General features: G+C 59.0%; 4 protein-coding genes across 8 annotated transcripts in view; 1 reads left to right on the top strand and 3 right to left on the bottom strand.

The window, feature by feature from the left end:
• The first annotated feature begins 180 nt into the window (after nucleotides 1-180).
• Nucleotides 181-2,225, top strand: ISCU (iron-sulfur cluster assembly enzyme). The gene is made up of 5 exons (XM_056504358.1): nucleotides 181-285; nucleotides 359-472; nucleotides 654-764; nucleotides 1,364-1,442; nucleotides 1,839-2,225. The coding sequence occupies exons 1-5, from the start codon at nucleotides 202-204 to the stop codon at nucleotides 1,931-1,933; spliced, it is 483 nt and encodes a 160-aa protein (XP_056360333.1). The 5' UTR covers nucleotides 181-201; the 3' UTR covers nucleotides 1,934-2,225.
• Nucleotides 2,226-3,405: 1,180 nt separating this feature from the next.
• Nucleotides 3,406-6,589, bottom strand: TMEM119 (transmembrane protein 119). 3 transcript variants are annotated; one of them, XM_056504356.1, is made up of 2 exons: nucleotides 6,273-6,589; nucleotides 3,406-4,706 (listed from the first exon to the last, which is right to left on the bottom strand). In XM_056504356.1, the coding sequence occupies exons 1-2, from the start codon at nucleotides 6,575-6,577 to the stop codon at nucleotides 3,935-3,937; spliced, it is 1,077 nt and encodes a 358-aa protein (XP_056360331.1). In that variant the 5' UTR covers nucleotides 6,578-6,589; the 3' UTR covers nucleotides 3,406-3,934. The 3 variants fall into 3 exon arrangements, with proteins under 3 accessions (XP_056360331.1, XP_056360330.1, XP_056360332.1); XM_056504355.1 differs by lacking the exon at nucleotides 6,273-6,589 and adding an exon at nucleotides 5,630-5,709; XM_056504357.1 differs by lacking the exon at nucleotides 6,273-6,589 and adding an exon at nucleotides 4,779-5,412.
• A 2,864-nt stretch (nucleotides 6,590-9,453) lies between these two features.
• On the bottom strand, nucleotides 9,454-12,786 carry SELPLG (selectin P ligand). The gene is made up of 2 exons (XM_056503898.1): nucleotides 11,447-12,786; nucleotides 9,454-10,812 (listed from the first exon to the last, which is right to left on the bottom strand). Exons 1-2 carry the CDS (start codon nucleotides 12,000-12,002, stop codon nucleotides 9,617-9,619), a joined length of 1,752 nt encoding a protein of 583 aa, XP_056359873.1. The 5' UTR covers nucleotides 12,003-12,786; the 3' UTR covers nucleotides 9,454-9,616.
• CORO1C (coronin 1C) overlaps nucleotides 12,783-15,703 on the bottom strand; it is a 47,638-nt gene continuing 44,717 nt past the window's right edge. For all 3 annotated transcript variants that reach the window (XM_056503894.1, XM_056503896.1, XM_056503897.1), the window contains exon 11: nucleotides 12,783-15,266. In XM_056503894.1, coding sequence (XP_056359869.1) covers nucleotides 15,147-15,266 — 120 coding nt within the window. In that variant the 3' untranslated portion in view covers nucleotides 12,783-15,146. The remainder of the gene's footprint in view (nucleotides 15,267-15,703) is intronic.

The raw sequence follows: 15,703 nt of genomic DNA on the forward strand, positions 1-15,703 counted from the left end.
CCATCATTTATTGATTTACTGATCGTTTAAGCAACAGCGCGAGGCGCTTCCCACAGGCAGCCTCCAGCGCTCGTACCGACTGACCGGCCGCTATGACCGGGGTGAGACGCGGGCTCCGGGACGAAGGGGCGTGGCCGGGGCGTGGCCAACTCGCCCGAGGTTATAAAAGGGAGGCGGACGCTGCCCCTCCCCTCAGTCAAGATGGCGGCTCTGAGGGCGGCGGGGGCGGCGCTGCTGCGGCCCCGGCCCGGGCCGGCCCCGGCCGCGCTGGGCTACCACAAGAAGGTGAGGGGCGAGCGGGACACCGGGAGGGACCGGGGGGCTCGGTGTGGTTCTCGCTGACGCTGTGTTTTGGCAGGTGGTTGATCACTACGAGAACCCGCGCAATGTCGGCTCCCTGGACCGCAATGCCAAGAATGTGGGCACCGGCCTGGTGGGCGCCCCGGCCTGCGGCGACGTCATGAAGCTTCAGGTGACCTTGGGGACCCGCTGGGGTCATACGGGGCTGTTGTGAGGGTCAAACCTGCCCATGTCCCCTCAGGGCACAGCACGGGCTGCCCTCATGCCCTGTGCCCGGGGCTGGGCCAGTCCCGGCTGGGGGAACCTGGCTGAGCTGAACCGGGCGCTGAAGTGCCCCCAAAATGCTCCCGCAGGTGGAAGTGGACGAGAACGGCAGGATCGTGGACGCTCGCTTCAAAACCTTCGGCTGCGGCTCGGCCATCGCCTCCAGCTCGCTGGCCACGGAGTGGGTCAAAGGGAAAACGGTGAGGGAGCTCCGGGAACGCTGCAGAGCTTCCCGCTGCCTGTGTTCTCTGGGAAGTTCCCTCCAGGGAGTCCCTGCGTTACTTTGTGCTGTTAAAGTGACTGCCAGCACTGTCATTGTAGGGTAATAATTGCCTTTCTCCTTAGGGAGTCATTAAGGTTGGAAAAGCCCTCAAAGCCAACCCTTCCCCCAGCACTGGCAGCTCCGCCACTGACCGTGACACTAAGTGCCACATCCATTGTTTTTTTTTTTAACAATTTGGTTTTTTGAACAATTCCACCAGGAAATTACTATGTGTCTTATGCAATGAGCAAAACCAGGCTGATGGCAGAAATTTTAATTCTAGAGAATCTTTAGATCAGTTAGATTGGTTTTTTTCTGCCAGCAGTTAATGTACCTCAATATTGTGATAGAAGATGAACAGACTCAAAGCAGCCCAAGTGGGGACAGTGTGTGACACTGATATGTCAGTCTGGCAGTCCTTAATTCCCACATTCCTGGGCAGCTGAGATGAACTCCCCTGTGGATTCTGCTGGCTCTGGAGCATTAAACCTTCTTAGCAAACACAAACAGTGTGTGACCACCTCTGCTGTGTTTCAGGTTGACGAAGCGCTGAAAATCAAGAACACAGATATTGCCAAGGAACTCTGCCTTCCCCCTGTCAAACTGCACTGCTCCAGTAAGTAAAAACCCAGGATCTCAGATACTCTGGAAGTAGCACAGATGCTTCTAGATGCTGTTATCCAAACAGTTTCTGCACAATGAGAAAGCTTGTTCAGATTTCAGGGTTAATTCAAGAATTTTCAGATCACTTCAATATTTTGGAGCTTGTGGCTCAGTAGACTTATAATAAACAATCAGATTCTGAATTACATTATTATATGAAGTTATATTACATGAAATCAGCATTATAGGAATTCAGTATTTTAGGAATTCCATTTAGATTCTGCTCCTAAGATCAATCTGTGCTGCTGGTCTTGTTTGCTCACCGCTGCCTGCTTTTGTTCTTACCTCATCTTTTGCCCCAAAAGCTGTTGAATTGTCCTTAAATCCTCTTTTTTTTTTTGCTTTGCAGTGCTGGCTGAAGACGCCATCAAGGCTGCCTTGGCCGATTACAAACTGAAGCAGGACCCAAACAGAGAATCGGACAAAAAAGCCGACAATGCCTGAACTGCCTGCGCAGCTCCCCCTGCTCCCCCCTCACTCTGCAGTGCAATTCCCGAGCTGTAGTAGGACCCTGTGCACTACTCAAGCTGTAAGATACGCACAAGTTACGCACAACGTGTCCCTGTGGTGTCCAGCCACTCTGTAGTGCTCACACGGATGGGGCTCCTGCCCCTCGGGAAGACTCCGCTCCGGAGACCAAACCCCGCTACTGGCCGGTACTGGAAGGGCTGCACTTTGATCTTTATTTTGGGAAGATGTCTAGTTTTGCTTAATACTTGATGGAATTTGGTGGGAAGCGTTGCCCTGGTTTGGATGTGTGTGTGAGAGTTGCGGCGCCGCCCTTGGCTCCGGCTGCCTCAGGGTTGGTTTCACAATCCTGGGGCAAATTCCTGCTCTTGGAATTCTGGGAGACACTTTGCAGGTGCCAAAGGGAAAAGTGGCCAGGAAACACTGGTGGTTTCTGCTCCCATCCTGTCACTGTTAATTTTTGAAGCTCTTGATTGAGGAGCAACCTGAATTTCGGGGTGTTTTCCCTAAGAATTTCACTTTTTCACTCACCAGGTGCTCTCTTACAGCTGTAAATCCTGGGCTAGAGGAAGGTGTTCCTGCCCAAGGAAGGGGTTTGCAACTGGATGAGCTGTAAGTCCCTTCCAACCAAAACCAGTCCCTCTAAAATACACCCTTAGGCTGGATACCCTGTGGGGGATAGCAGAGCTGGAATGCAGAGCTGAGGGGGAGCTCCCAAAGTTCCTCCTTTCCAGGGAAGCATTTCCAAACCAAGCAGACAGCACACTGGCAAACTTCACTTTTTTACCCCACAAGACACCTCACTTCCCATTTTTCATACTGAGGATGTTGTTAAACATTTAAAACCACATTTAAAAAACTAATTGTCTCGTTCTACTCCATCTGGGCACAATGTTTGTAGTTTTTAACAGAGGTCACACGTCTGTCACTCACAAGGTCCCTCTTGTGGTTCCTCAGCTCCTGGCAACCCCCAGCAGTGCAGAACGTGCCTCTCCCTCATGGAAGAATCCTGTTATTTCCCAGTGTAAAAAAAAATTTGGGAAACTTCACACATTCTCATCTGCTTTGGGACAAAATCAGCTCTTTGTGGTGGCACACTCCTCCCAAGGGAAGGTTGTCCTGAGGCAGGGACATAATGGGATAAAACAGGGATGTGGGGATGTGCTGCAGAACAGTCTCTCTCACCTTCCAGGCTTCCCTGCTGTCCCCACTGCAGCAGCTGCACCCCAGAGACGTGGCTGAGCCCCACAGCCCCCCCTTGGCCCCAGAGCTGTGGGTACAAGATAAAGGGTTCCTGGAAGGGCACGTGATGTGCTGATGTGGGGACTGATAACACCCTGCCCAAGGCTCCACTGCCCCTGGAGTCCACTCCAGCTGTGCCCCTGGAGGAGCACAGGGACACAGGGATTGTCCCCTGGCCACCCCACAGAGACACACAGGAGAGGAGCTGTGCGGAGGAAATGTTTATTTCTAGCTGAAGGAGTTCAGGAAATGAGGCAAAAATCCAGCTGGGCTCTGGGGTAAAAGAAGGAAAGAAGGTCCTTGTCCCTAAATCCTCATCCTCTTCTCTCCTGGGTGGCCATGGGCAAGGCTCACCCATGTCCTACAGCCCTCCAGCCCTGGTCCCATTCCTTTTCCCAGAGGGACACAGCTCCCAGCCAGGTGCCTGGCACAGACCAGGCTGCTGCTGCTGATTAAGATAACATTTGGGAGGAAGCTGGTGGCACAGTGGGGGCAGAGCTGGAGCTGGGGGGATGCACCCACCCAGTGCCTGGGGTGGGAGAAGCCCCTTGGGCTGAGGAAAACCAGCAGCTGGCAAATCCCCCCCATCAGCACCAGGGTCAGGGGAGATGGGGGGCAATGGGATCTTCATCAGGGCTTCCTTGAGCCACCACCTACGTACAGAGCCTCATCCACCATGTCCATCGTGTGTCCCAAGGCAGCAGCTCCTCAGCTTGCCCAGGGCTCTGTCCCTCCTCAGATTCCAGAGGGAGCCTGGGCACCATCCTGGGATGCATCAGGGGTCTCCTTGCTTCCTGCGCTCGCCCCTTCCTCCACACCTGGATTTTGGGCAGGGGGCTTGGCTTGCTCATCCCCCAACTTCTTTCCTTCCTCTTCCTCCTTCTCCTCCTCTTCCTGCTGAGGGGAATTCTGCTCGGCCCGGGCCCCGTTGGCCAGCGGCGCCTTGTGGGGGGATTTGAGGTTCTGGGCAGCAGCCAGGATGTCAGCCTGGAGCTGCCGGCTGCCGTCCAGCGGCTCCTCCGCGCCGGCCTCGGCCGCTTTCTCAGGCACCTCGCTGAACGCCCGCGCTCCCCCCGACTTGTCCCGCTCATCCACGTATTTCTTCTTGGGAAAGGAGGAGGGGTAGTAGGCAGAGGCCTTGTGCTTCTGCCTGACGATGACGGCGGCGCAGATGATGAAGAGGAGGACGAAGGACAGCGAGCCCGCCACCACCACCAGCAGCAGGTAGTCCTTGAGGAAAGTCACCAGCCTGTCCAGCACGCCCGGCGCCGAGCTGTTGGTCACCGTGGTCCCCAGCACGTCCCCGAGCGTGGGGCTGACGCGGGGGGTCACGGGCTGGGCGGGCAGCGTGGCCGAAGCCTCGTCGCCGTCCCCGCTGCCCGCGGTGTCCGGCAGCACCGGGCGGTGCCGCGGCGCTGCCGCCTCTGCCGGGGCCGCCGCCAGCAGCACCAAGAGCAGCAGCCACGTGCCCACGGCTGAGCCCATTGCCAGGATTTGTGCAGGAGACCTGTGGGATGCAGAGGGGAGTGGGACATGTTAATACCCCGACAGAGCACCCCCCAAGCCAGCCCCTACCCACCCAAATTTCCTTGTGGAAGTAGAAAAGCCGCTCTGGTTTTGTCACCCTGACAGAGCAAAGCTGCAGTTGTTTTCCAAGGGTGCAGCTGGAAGCCAGCTGGGTGGGATTGCTCAAGGCTGGGGGACTGGGGCTGCTGCCAGTGCCTGGCTCCAGACAACGGTCATTTGGCTGATTAGAGAATTCCTAAAAAATGGAGGTTTACAGTGGAAACTTTGACACAGGCAACGCTGCAAAGGGGCTGGGCCCGGCGCAAGAGGCATTTCCCAACTGCCAGTCCCAGACCGTTAATTCCCAGCTGGAGCACGGCTAAAAATAGGTTGGGGCAGGATTTCACCCCAGTGCCACCATGGTGGTTGAGAGGAGCCAGGATGGGGTGTGGGACAAAGGGGCAGCCCCAGAGCTGGGGTGCAGGGAATGGGGCTGGCGGCTGCCTGAGTGTCCGTGGTGCAGGGGGAAAGGCTGGCTCTGTCCCTGTGCCCTGCTCCTTGCCTGGATGGGGCTGGATCTGCCCCATTCCACAGCCCACAGCGTGCTGTAGGACACGGGACACGCGCTTCCCACCCTGCAGCTGTGGTGAGCCCCTGGCCGGGCTCTGCACCCCACGGGATTTGGGAGAGGGACGTGACCGTCTCCACCACGTCCTGAGACATTCCCGAGGGACAGCAGCGCGTGCCACGCCACGTATCGCCACCGAGCCGTTCCCAGGGCTCCGTGGGGAGCTCTCAGCTAACAGCTCCCCAGCTCCATCAGCAGGGACCCCCCATGACAATTCCCCAACCTTAGGCTCCCCACAAATCCCAACCCACATCCCATTTCCCCCCAAACAAACCCGAGCCAGCAGCTCTACAGACCGAGGCACTCCAGCAGCAGGATTTGGCTTCCAGGCTCTTTCCCGGCTGCACAATCTGGTTTCCATTAATCCAGTGCAAAAAAACGGCAGCAGAGGTGGGAGGTGCCCCCGACCCCCAACCCTCCCAGCTCCCCACGGGCCCTGCTGCGGCTGTGGGGTCACAGCACTGACCAGCACCGGGAGAATGAAGGGTTTGAGGGGCTGAGCCCCTTCATCCTCCTCTTCACCCCAGACAGGGGCCCCTCGGCGGGAAAGGAGTCCCGGGATGGGGACGGCACCAATTCCCCGGCAGCCATGGAGGGGCTGAGCAAAGCCCAGAGCAGTGCCAAGAGCAGGGCCTGGCACCAGGGGCATTGCCAGCCCTCCACCCCAACCCAACACCATTCCAGCCCCAGACCCACAGCTCATTCCCAGCTCCGCTTCCCAGCCACTCCAGAAATTCACGATTTTGGTGTTGTCCAGACGCAGCACGCTCCGATTCCTGCCTGGGAATGCGGCCATGTGGCCAATTCCATCCCGTGTCCCACCAAGGGGATCATGCCCAACCCTCACCACAGCACCCCCGGCTGTGGGACAGCCTGTGCCCTGCTCCAGAGCCACCCAAAAATCGGGGAGCAGCTTGGCACATCCAGTGGGAGCCTCACCTCGCCCGCAGCCGGCGGGAGGGAGCCGGGAAGCCGGGATCTGTCCCACACACCTCGAGCCCCTTTCTGCAGCCTGCTGGGATGGAGCCTCCTCCTTCTCCCTCTTCTCCTCCTCCTTCTCCTCCTCCCCCTGCGTCGCAGCCCGGGACCAGCTTGTTCTCATTACAGCCGGGATGGGGAGGGGGTGTGGGAGGCCAGGGAAAGGCAGGCAGCCCCCAGCCCCCTCCCAGATGAACTCCAGCTGGGGCTGGGGGTGTTTCCTGGTTTATCCCATCAGCAAAGAAACCACGGTGCCCCCCCATCATCAACCCTGCAAGGGGCCACATTTTGGGGTGCAAGCGGGGATGGGGGTCACACAAGGGGTTGATTTGAATGTTGTTTTTATCCACGAAGTGGGGGTAAAACCCACCTGAGGGTCCAGGGAGGACAGTGAGGGATGTGGGCTCAGTGCCCTGGTATTATTGAGGCAGTGGGGCAAACATGGCTTGGGACATTCTCTTAATTTTGGTAGAACATTTACTAAAATCCAGCCTGGAAATGCTCTGGCCTAGGCACCTCTGCCTTGGGCTGCAGGCAGGGATACAGGGGAATTTTGTCTGATTCCTCAGACAAACCCAGCAGCTGCTCAACTCCCCGGGTCCTGGTCACCAGTTTTCGGATCTGGGGGCATCTCTTGAGCCCCCCCCAAGCTCTGTCTCCCCCTGCCCTGGTCCCCTCGGCCTGGCCTGAGGTTGCTCAAGAGGCTGCAGCCGCTGCATGACCTCATGCTGTTGCTATTTTCCTCTGCTCCTCTCTGGGGACCTGCCAGACCCCCAAAAAGCCACGGCCAGCGTCTGGGGACCGTGACCCCCGGGAGCCGGGGAGGAGGGATTGTGTCCCCAGGCAGGAGGGGAGCTGGCGCCGCTGGGGTTTCTCCGGCGGCGCTGCCGGCGGCGCGGCTCCCCGAAATAAAGGCTCCGTCCGTCTGGCTGCCCCGGCGGCTCCCAGCAGCTGCTGGGGCGGCTTTTCCCGGCCTTAAGTGCTCAGTGATGAAATCTTAGAGGGGAAGGGGGAAAGGCGAGGGGAGGCCAAAGGAGAGGGCGGCCTGGAGGAGTTCCAGCAGCCCAGGTGGGGATGGGGCTGAGCTTCCCTCCCTGCACCGTAATGTCGGTGTTGGGCTCAATCTCCTTGTCCAGAGTCCCCAGTGCCACTCATCCACAAACCCCATCCCCGGCCAGGATCCTGCTTTGCCCACAGTCTCCATCCCTCCTTGCCCAGCATCTGCATCCCACGCTGCCCTTCACTGCTCAGAGTCCCCATCCCTCCCTGCCCAGCGTCCCCACCCTCGCAGCCGGGATCCCGGTCCCGTTCCCGGTGCCAGCTCCCACCGGCCATTACGATGCCGTTTTTGCCTGCGGCGGGCGCGGGCCCGGCCCCTCGGAGCTGGGCAGGGCCGGGACCGCCCGGCCCCGCTGTGTAATTTGGGGCAGCAGGAACGCGGGGCCGGGCAGGGCTGGGCTGGGCGGCACAGCCCGCCCGGGGAACCGCTAATTTGAGGGATTTCAGCCTTGCTCTGCTTCTAATTTACTTCCCTGGGCTGTGCTTTGCTGTGCCAGCAAAATACCCGGAGGGGACCCATCCTGCAGAGCTGCACGTGGGATTGTGCCACCCCAGCCTTGTGTCACCTACCACAGCCCGGTGCCACCCCAGCCTTGTGTCACCCACCACAGTCTGGTGCCACTCCCGGCCCCCTGTCACCCACCACAGCCCGGTGCCACCCCAGCCTCGTGTCACCCACCACAGCCCGGTTCCACCCCCCTGGCGCTGCTCTCCTGCTCAGGGACCCCTGAGGATGCTGCTGTGACACCTCGCAGGCTTCCCGTGCATTCCTGTGCCGTGAGCTGGGCGGTGGCAGCCCGACAGCCCTGCTGACTGCGCCAAATAGGGCGATCCCCGGCTCCCGCTGCGGAGGAAAGTTTATCCTCGCTGGGTTCCTGCTGGAGAACACCCGGCACAGGGCTGGGAGAACGGGAGCAATCCCTCGGATCTGCACTCATCCAATTCCTCGGGACACACCTCATCCTCACCGGGGGCAGGGGATGGATGAGCTGCTGTGGGATGAAGCCAGAGGATGGGAGTATCCCTCTTCCCCCTTGGCTGCTTTGGCTGGCAGGGTGGCACCAGCAAGGAGCCAGCCCATGGTCAGGATGTCCTGCATGAGGACCAGCCACAACCACCGGCTGCAGGTCCCCTGGGCTGGCTGACTCACCCATAAACATTTACATTCACAGCCAGAGCAGGGCCGTGCAGCTGCCAGGATCCAGATGGAAAATATCCCAAGCACAGGGTGAATGTAAACAGGCAGCAGGGCTGGGATGCAGGTGAATGACCACGCTGGCAATTCTCCCTGGACAGACAGCCCAGAGTGGCCTTGGAGGAGGCTGCAAGCTTGGGGATGTGGGGAAGGGGATATGGGGATGTAGGGATGGGAATGCTGAATCTGGCAGGGCAGGGGCGGGGATGGAGAGATTGGGACATTGAACCTGGTCATAGCAGGGATGGGGATGTAGGGATGTGAGGATATGGGGGTGTGGGGATGGGGAGCCTGGGTGGAGCAAAATGGGAAAACGGGAACACTGAGCCTGGCACGACAGGGTCAGTCCTGAGCTATTTCTGCCCAGGAAAGGGATCAGGAAGGGATCAGTTGGTGGCTCCAGGAGTGGCTGACACCTGCCTGAGCAGGTGAAATGGTGGGACCTTCGCTGGCCTCTCAGGGATTTGCTCTCCCCACCTCTCCCATTCGCAGTCCCAGCCGGGACCAGCGCTGCCGGACGCTGCCGGGACCCTGCGGCCACCAGGGCCACCTGACCGGCAGCGGCGGCTCCGGAGGCGTCCCCGCCTCGCTGCAGCGACCGCAGGCAGGAACACGCTGTGCCACCAGCGCGCCCGTCCTGTCGCTGTCGCTGTCCCTGTCCCCCTCCCCCGTTTCCGCCCCAGCTCCCACCAGGGGAGGAGGTCCCGGGGGCTGCGGTCCCGTCCCCAAGGTCTCGGCATCTGCTCCCTGCCTGGCGAGGGGCGGCCGCGGGTTTCATTTCTGCTCCCCCAGGGGCTTGAGAGGGAGGACGGAGAAGCGAAATTTTGGCAGCAGGATGTGGGCAGGCGGAGGGGAGGGAAGGGGCCCTGCCAGGAAGAGACCACCATGTCCAGGTAATTCTTTAATGGGATGTGGCTCGAGGGCTGAGCAGGCCGCGGGGAGCAGCTCATTCACACCGGTCCAAGTTAAAACACCGGGGGACAGGGGATCCCCCGCCCGCCGCTCCACCGCAGCGCTGCGGGATGCGGGATGCGGGATCCATCCCTGCGGCTCAGGAGTGCTCCGGCAGGAAGCTGCTGAGAGTCAGGTTGTCTCCGTCGGGCTCGGAGCTGCCGTCGGGCAGCAGCAGCTTGTGCCGCCGGGCGGGGACAGGCCGGGGGCCGGCGGCCGCCTCGGCGTCGGGCAGCAGCGAGGAGATACAAACCATCTCGGTGCGGCTGAAGCGGCGCTGCCCCGTCCGCGCCCGCCGCCACAGCAGCGAGCCCAGCACGCCCGTGCACACCACGAAGGTGGCGGCCACCAGCCCCAGCAGCACGATGGCCAGCAGGCACCTGCTCATCACCCCGCTGGGCTCCCAGGGCACCGCCGCCGTGTCCCAAGGGGCCGGGGGGGTCGCTGCAGGCGGAGCTCCGGATTTCTTGGGTTTCTTGTAGCCCGTGGTGGTGAGGACGAAGGCTGGGGGGGCAGCTGAGCGTGGGCCCGTGGAGGAGCCGCTGTCCAGGCCATCAGTCACTGTGTCCTCCTCCAAGGGTGACGTGAGCCAGCTGCGGGTGGTGGTGGCGATGCTCCTTTGGGGTGCCGAGGATGTGCCGGGCTCTGAGCCTGGCAGCAGGTCGGGATCAGGGGAATCTGTCTCATCCATGGGATCAGCTGTGCTTGGCACCACGAGCGCCCGGCTGGCCTTGGTGCTGGGTGCTGGTGGTGGGGCAGAGCTCAGGAGCAGGTCGGGATCAGGGGGGTCTGTCTCATCCATGGGATCAGCTGTGGTGGACACTACAGGCACCCAGAGCAGCCTGGTGCTGGCGCTGGGTGCTGCTGGTGCCGCAGAATCCTCCAGTAAATCGGGTTCAGGGGAATCTGTCTCATCCAAAGGCTCGGCTGTGGTGGACGCTGCAAGCACTCGGAGCAGGCTGGTGTTGGTGCTGGGCTCTGGTGCTGCAGAGCTCAGGAGCAGCTCAGGCTCGGGGGAATCATCCATGGGATCGGCTGTGGTCGGCACCCGGAGCAGGCTGGCCTTGGTGACGGGTGCTGGTGGTGGCACAGACACACCCTCGCTCTTGTCACTGCCGATCATCGCGGTGGCACCGGGCTCCTGCCCGCTGTCATCCCTCTTCCCACGGGGCTTGGCCACCCCCCAGACCCACTGCCCGCCCCGGGGCAGCCCCGGCTCCAGCAGCTCAGCCCCACACGCCCGCAGGGGGCTCAGCACCAGCAGCACCAGCACTGCCCAGCCCAGCGCCATGGGACCTGCAGGGGACAGAAAGGGCAGGTGACATCGGGGTCCTGCTCCCCGCGGGAGAATGCCGAGCATGGAACTGCCCCAACGCGGGATCACACTCCAGCCGAGGATCCTCCTCCCCCTCGGGTTTGGGGGGATGGAGGATGCACCCAGCCTGCTACAGCCGCCACCTGCGGGGGTGGCTCCGCTCCAGGAGCAAGTTTTGATAAGGAAGTTGAGTGTCTGGAAATGGGAAATCAGCCGCGATGGAGGCGGCTGCTGCGGGAAGGGGCAGTTGCGGGATGAGTCTGTGTGGAAATGAAACCACAGGGATGCAGCCACGCTTTGACAGAGCCCCCGTGTCCTCCCCCTCCGCCCGCCGGGCTGGCACAGGGCTCCTCAGGGCCACCATGAGCCTCTGTGCTGGAGCAGGAAAGGCAAATCCACCCCAAACTCTCCCCAAATCCCCTTGTTCCATCATCAATCCCTCAATCTCTCGGCAGCACAGAGGTTCCCGAGGATCTGCACCCAACAGCATCCAGACAGGGCTCAATGCTCCCATATCCCCAAACCCCAGGGGCCAGCACGGAGCGCGGCACCCTCAGGGACCCTGAGCATCCCCAGGGCTGAGTCCGAATCCATCCCCTTCCCTCCGGGGCTCACCTGTGCCGATGAACGCGGGGGGATCCCGACTGCAGGTCTCAGCGGCGGGGGCCCGGGGGCAGCCCCAGCAGCGGCACCCACCCGTGGGGCGTCGTGGGCAGCGTCCGCCTGCAGCTCCGGCCGGGCGGGGCGGGGAGCGAGCGCGGAAAAGCGGCTGCGGTTTGCAGAGCCCGCGGGGGAAGGGCGTCACGCCGAGAGTGGGGCCACCGAGGGCTGGGGGGCGGCGGGCACCCCTCGGGGAGGGTTGCACCCCAAAAAGGGGCTTCCTGCCCTGTGGGAGCCCCCGGCTCGGCCCCAGCGGCGGCCCCGCGGAGCAGCTGCGCGCCGGGGTTCGCGTCGCTCCGAAAGCAGAAGTGACGGCGAACCTGGTGCCAGGGATGCCACCCCCCCCGGGCACGGTGTGGGCATGGCCAGGGAGGGGGCCTGGGTGCCGGAGATACCGCCACACCGGGAAACGCCTTAGCACACGAGGAGGAGGAGGAGGAGGAGGAGGAGGAGGGCCTGACTTGATGTTTTTTGCACAACCCTCGTGCCGGGCTCCTCCTCTCTGCACCATCCCCAGGATGCTCGGAGGGGCTCTCGGGGGGCTGCTGGGTGTTGTCCCGGGTGTTGTCCCGGCCTCGTGGCATTGGCACGGCAGGAAATCCCCCGCCCCAACCGCAGGCTCCGGGCGGGAGGCGCAGCCGCAGCCGCAGGAAGGTGCTGCAAGAGGCACATCCGCAGGAACGGGCTCGGGGCGTCAACACCCCCCCGCACCCCGAACCCCAGCCCGCCCTGCCCCAAAACACCTGCCCGGGGGGCTGCAAGAGGGGAGAAATGGGGCTGTGGGATGAGCATCCCTGGGATGGATCCATGGTGCCAGCGGGTGCTGCCTCTGGAGCATCCCTGCCCGGCTTTGGGGTGGTGCCGCGCTCGGGTGTTCCGGTGGTTGTGCAACATCCCCTGAAACGCCGCAGCCCTGAGAAAGCTCAAACCTGGGCGGAGTAAGAGATGCTGTTTTCAGCCCGGGCTCTGTGTCATTCCAGACTTCCCGGGGAAGGGCAGAATGAGCCCCCCCGGATCCAGGGTAGTTCCAATGCAGGGCTTTTCCTGACCACCACCATCCACCCCATCTGTGCCATCACATCCCACATCCAGCCAAGCTCTTGGGTTCATCACTGGGAATCACCAGGAGGATTCCACGTGTGACCCCAGGAATGGGAGAGGAGCAGAAGTTCCCCAAGGACCCCCTCAGCCACTCCAGTGTCCATCATTCCACACCCCAGTTATCAACCAGACCTGGAACACCAGGGGTGGGCGCAGCACACCGAGAACCAAAGGAAAAGCCAGGCAGAGGCAGTTTATAATCAATGACTTTTATCTTTTGAAAATGGAAGCAAATATTTGGACAGATACTCTGGCCGCTCTATAAGAGCGCGTCTTTCCGGACTGGGCTGGTTCTCTCCCGGGATATCACGGCTACAAAAAGCTTCAGGCACTGACTCCGGTTGAGCCTGGCGAGGCATCAGTTCATTTAAATAAAATACAGGCTAGGAACTAAAATCTCCCACACCCCCACCCCCGGGCACCTCAATCCAGCGGCTCCCAAAACTGATTTCCCTCCAATGTTAGGAACAAACCCGAGGTCTCCGAGCACACAACCCTGAAGTCACACGTACAAATCAACACAGAAATCACCACTGTGGGGAGAACGACCTTCGGGTTCGGGTTCCAAAAGAGAAAAAAAAAAAAAAATCCATAAAAATACACATCTCAGGCATTTACTGCAATACAGAAACGTCACCAAACAGCCAAAGAACCCGGAGCAGCCGGATTGTGGATCCACGGGCACAGGGCAGGGGGTGCCACTTGTCCCTAAAACACAGAAATCCCACTTTTCTGAAGCTTTCCTGCTCTGCAATCCCACCACATCCTCTGTCTCCTCCGTCCCATCCTTGTGCCTCTCCAGCTACATCCCCGATTCTGCCTCCACACACACATCCCTCCACAACAGGGAATCCTTAACTGGAAGTTCTGAACATGCAAACATTGGGGAAAAATGGAAAAATCGGAGAATTCCTAGCTAAACTAATGGAAAATAAAAAAAATCAATCACTTCAGCCTGGATGAAGGGACTCGTGTCCACTGGGAGCTGCCACAGGGACAGAGTCCAGCTGGGACAGGGATCCAGAGCTCTCAGACCCCTGATGGTCTCTGCCCACCTCTGGATGGGCTGTGCCAGGAATGGCAGCACCAACCTTGCTTGGCACAACTTTCCAGGGTGTCCTGGATCCCATTCCCAGCACAAGGACACAGCCTGGGAGCAGGGAGCCAGCCTGCCCCATCCCTGACAGCTCCTTCACAGGAGCCTGAGCAGAGCTTGGCTGAGCTGAGCTTCCATGGAATTCCAGGAGGAGCCAGCCTGGAGCACTCACAGGGCTTCTCCCTGCAGGACCCCAAAGGAGCTGTGTGAGAAACCAGTTCTCCAAACTGGGATCAAATCCACCCTCCCAGTCCCTTCTGCTCTGAAGGGCTGGGAGTGCAGGGGGGGGGGTTTGGGGTTGCTCATCTGATCTGGGAACAAATCCTTTCCTGCAAAGCTTTCCAGCATGGCAGGGTGGGAGGCAGGAATGGGAATGATGGACAGGAGAAAACAAATGGTCAAAAAGTAACAACAGAGGCATTTTGTTTGTGGAGAATTATCATGGAAAAATCACCTTTCTGCTGCTGATGCTGCCTTGGAAGCACAGAAAATTCCTATCATCAGCACTGGTGGGAAGGGCTGATGGATTCCAAAAGCTTCTCAAAATCCATGAGCTCAGGAGTGTTGGGGTCAGCAAGGACTGCTGGCAGCCCACAGCTCATCTGCAACTCCATGCTCCATGGATTCCTGCATGGAAGTCACTTCTGTCTCAAAATGGAAATAAAAATGAGCAAGTAAAATGCAGGAGTTTGGTCATGGCATCAAAACCTTGGGATTGTAGGAAAATGGGAACATGGTGCTGGCTTAAAACTTCAGTAGGAAATAAATCCTCTTGTTCAGAATGATCTATTTGTAATTTTCTGTCAGCCAATGGGGCTGGGGACACATTGTGGAGCAGGAAAGGCAGCTGATTCCATCTCCAAGGGGATTCCACAGGGAAGAGAAGGGAAGGGAACCCACCTGATTGTTCCAAATGGAGGATTTATACAAAATAGCTTCAGCTTTGTTCTCTGCACAGTGTAAACACCCCCCACATCCCCTGTCCCTTGGAATGGAAACACAAATACTGCAGAAGTGGCAAATAAGAAAAATAAAAGCTTTTTTTTTTCTATTTTTTGGCAACTCTAATAAAAATAAAAATGGTTAAGAACAATGTGGCGTTGGTCCCTAAATCTAAAAAAAGATATTTGGGCACGACATTGGAAGTCAAGAACGGATTAGTTTTTCAAGGATTCATAATAACATCTGGGGAAAAAAAACCCAAAAAAAAAAAAAAAAACCTGTAAAAGTAGCACTTCTCATTTTTGCCTTGTTTTTGACACAGTCACAGAAATTCACCGGAACATCGGGAAATGAAAAAAAAAAAAAAAAAAAAAAAAAAATCTTTCACTAAAAAGCTTGGCTTGAAATCATGGGCTCTTGTCGAGGTGGGTTGAGGAGAAGAGGAAAGCTCATACTGGAATGCTGCAGGCTGCTGCTGGCTGAACTGGGAGCTGGGATGTGCCTGGGCTGGCCCCGTCAGTCCCCGATCTTGGCCATCTGCTGCTCCAGCTTGGCGATGCGCTCGTCCTGGTTGGAGATCGTGTCCTTGATGCATTTCAGCTCCTTCAGGATCTCCTCCAATTTGGCATCGTTTTGCTGCAAGGTAAGGAAGGATGAGTGAGGAGAGCTCTGGGGTTTTCCATGGAAAGGGCTCCTCCCAGTGGGGTTGCTGGAAGTCTGGAGCTCCCATCCAGGGCCAGTCCCTGCTCTTCTATTTTCCCCTGTGTCCCAATGGACAGCGGTTAGTGGTGAACAAGGTGCTGGTGCTGGGTTAGGGTTGGACTCAGACTTTCAAGATCCCCCTTTCTACCTTAATGGTTCTGTGCTTTAGAAAAAAACAATTCCAAGTGATCTTCCATATCTACAGAAGCATTAGATTCACAGAGTTATGGAATATCCCAAGCTGAAAGGGACCCACAGGGATCATCCAGTCCAGCTCCAGGCCCTGCACAGACACTCCAACAATCTCAGCCTGTCCCTGAGAGCACTGTCCAAACTCTCCTGGAGCTCTGGCAGCCTCAGGGCTATGCCCA

Source organism: Oenanthe melanoleuca, chromosome 15, assembly GCF_029582105.1.
Source record: "Oenanthe melanoleuca isolate GR-GAL-2019-014 chromosome 15, OMel1.0, whole genome shotgun sequence".
NCBI lineage: Eukaryota > Metazoa > Chordata > Aves > Passeriformes > Muscicapidae > Oenanthe > Oenanthe melanoleuca.

What these genes read in the sequence shown, in the direction of transcription:
- ISCU (XM_056504358.1), top strand. Translation starts at nt 202, where the DNA reads ATGGCGGCTCTGAGGGCGGCGGGGGCGGCGCTGCTGCGGCCCCGGCCC. An exon ending in AGTGGGTCAAAGGGAAAACG is followed by an intron (nt 765 to 1,363) that starts GTGAGGGAGCTC and finishes GCTGTGTTTCAG; the next exon opens with GTTGACGAAGCGCTGAAAAT. An exon ending in TGTCAAACTGCACTGCTCCA is followed by an intron (nt 1,443 to 1,838) that starts GTAAGTAAAAAC and finishes TTTGCTTTGCAG; the next exon opens with TGCTGGCTGAAGACGCCATC.
- TMEM119 (XM_056504356.1), bottom strand. Translation starts at nt 6,577, where the DNA reads ATGATGGGGGGGCACCGTGGTTTCTTTGCTGATGGGATAAACCAGGAA. An exon ending in TCCCGCCGGCTGCGGGCGAG is followed by an intron (nt 4,707 to 6,272) that starts GTGAGGCTCCCA and finishes TGCATCCCACAG; the next exon opens with GTCTCCTGCACAAATCCTGG.
- SELPLG (XM_056503898.1), bottom strand. Translation starts at nt 12,002, where the DNA reads ATGGTGCAGAGAGGAGGAGCCCGGCACGAGGGTTGTGCAAAAAACATC. An exon ending in CCCCGCGTTCATCGGCACAG is followed by an intron (nt 10,813 to 11,446) that starts GTGAGCCCCGGA and finishes TGTCCCCTGCAG; the next exon opens with GTCCCATGGCGCTGGGCTGG.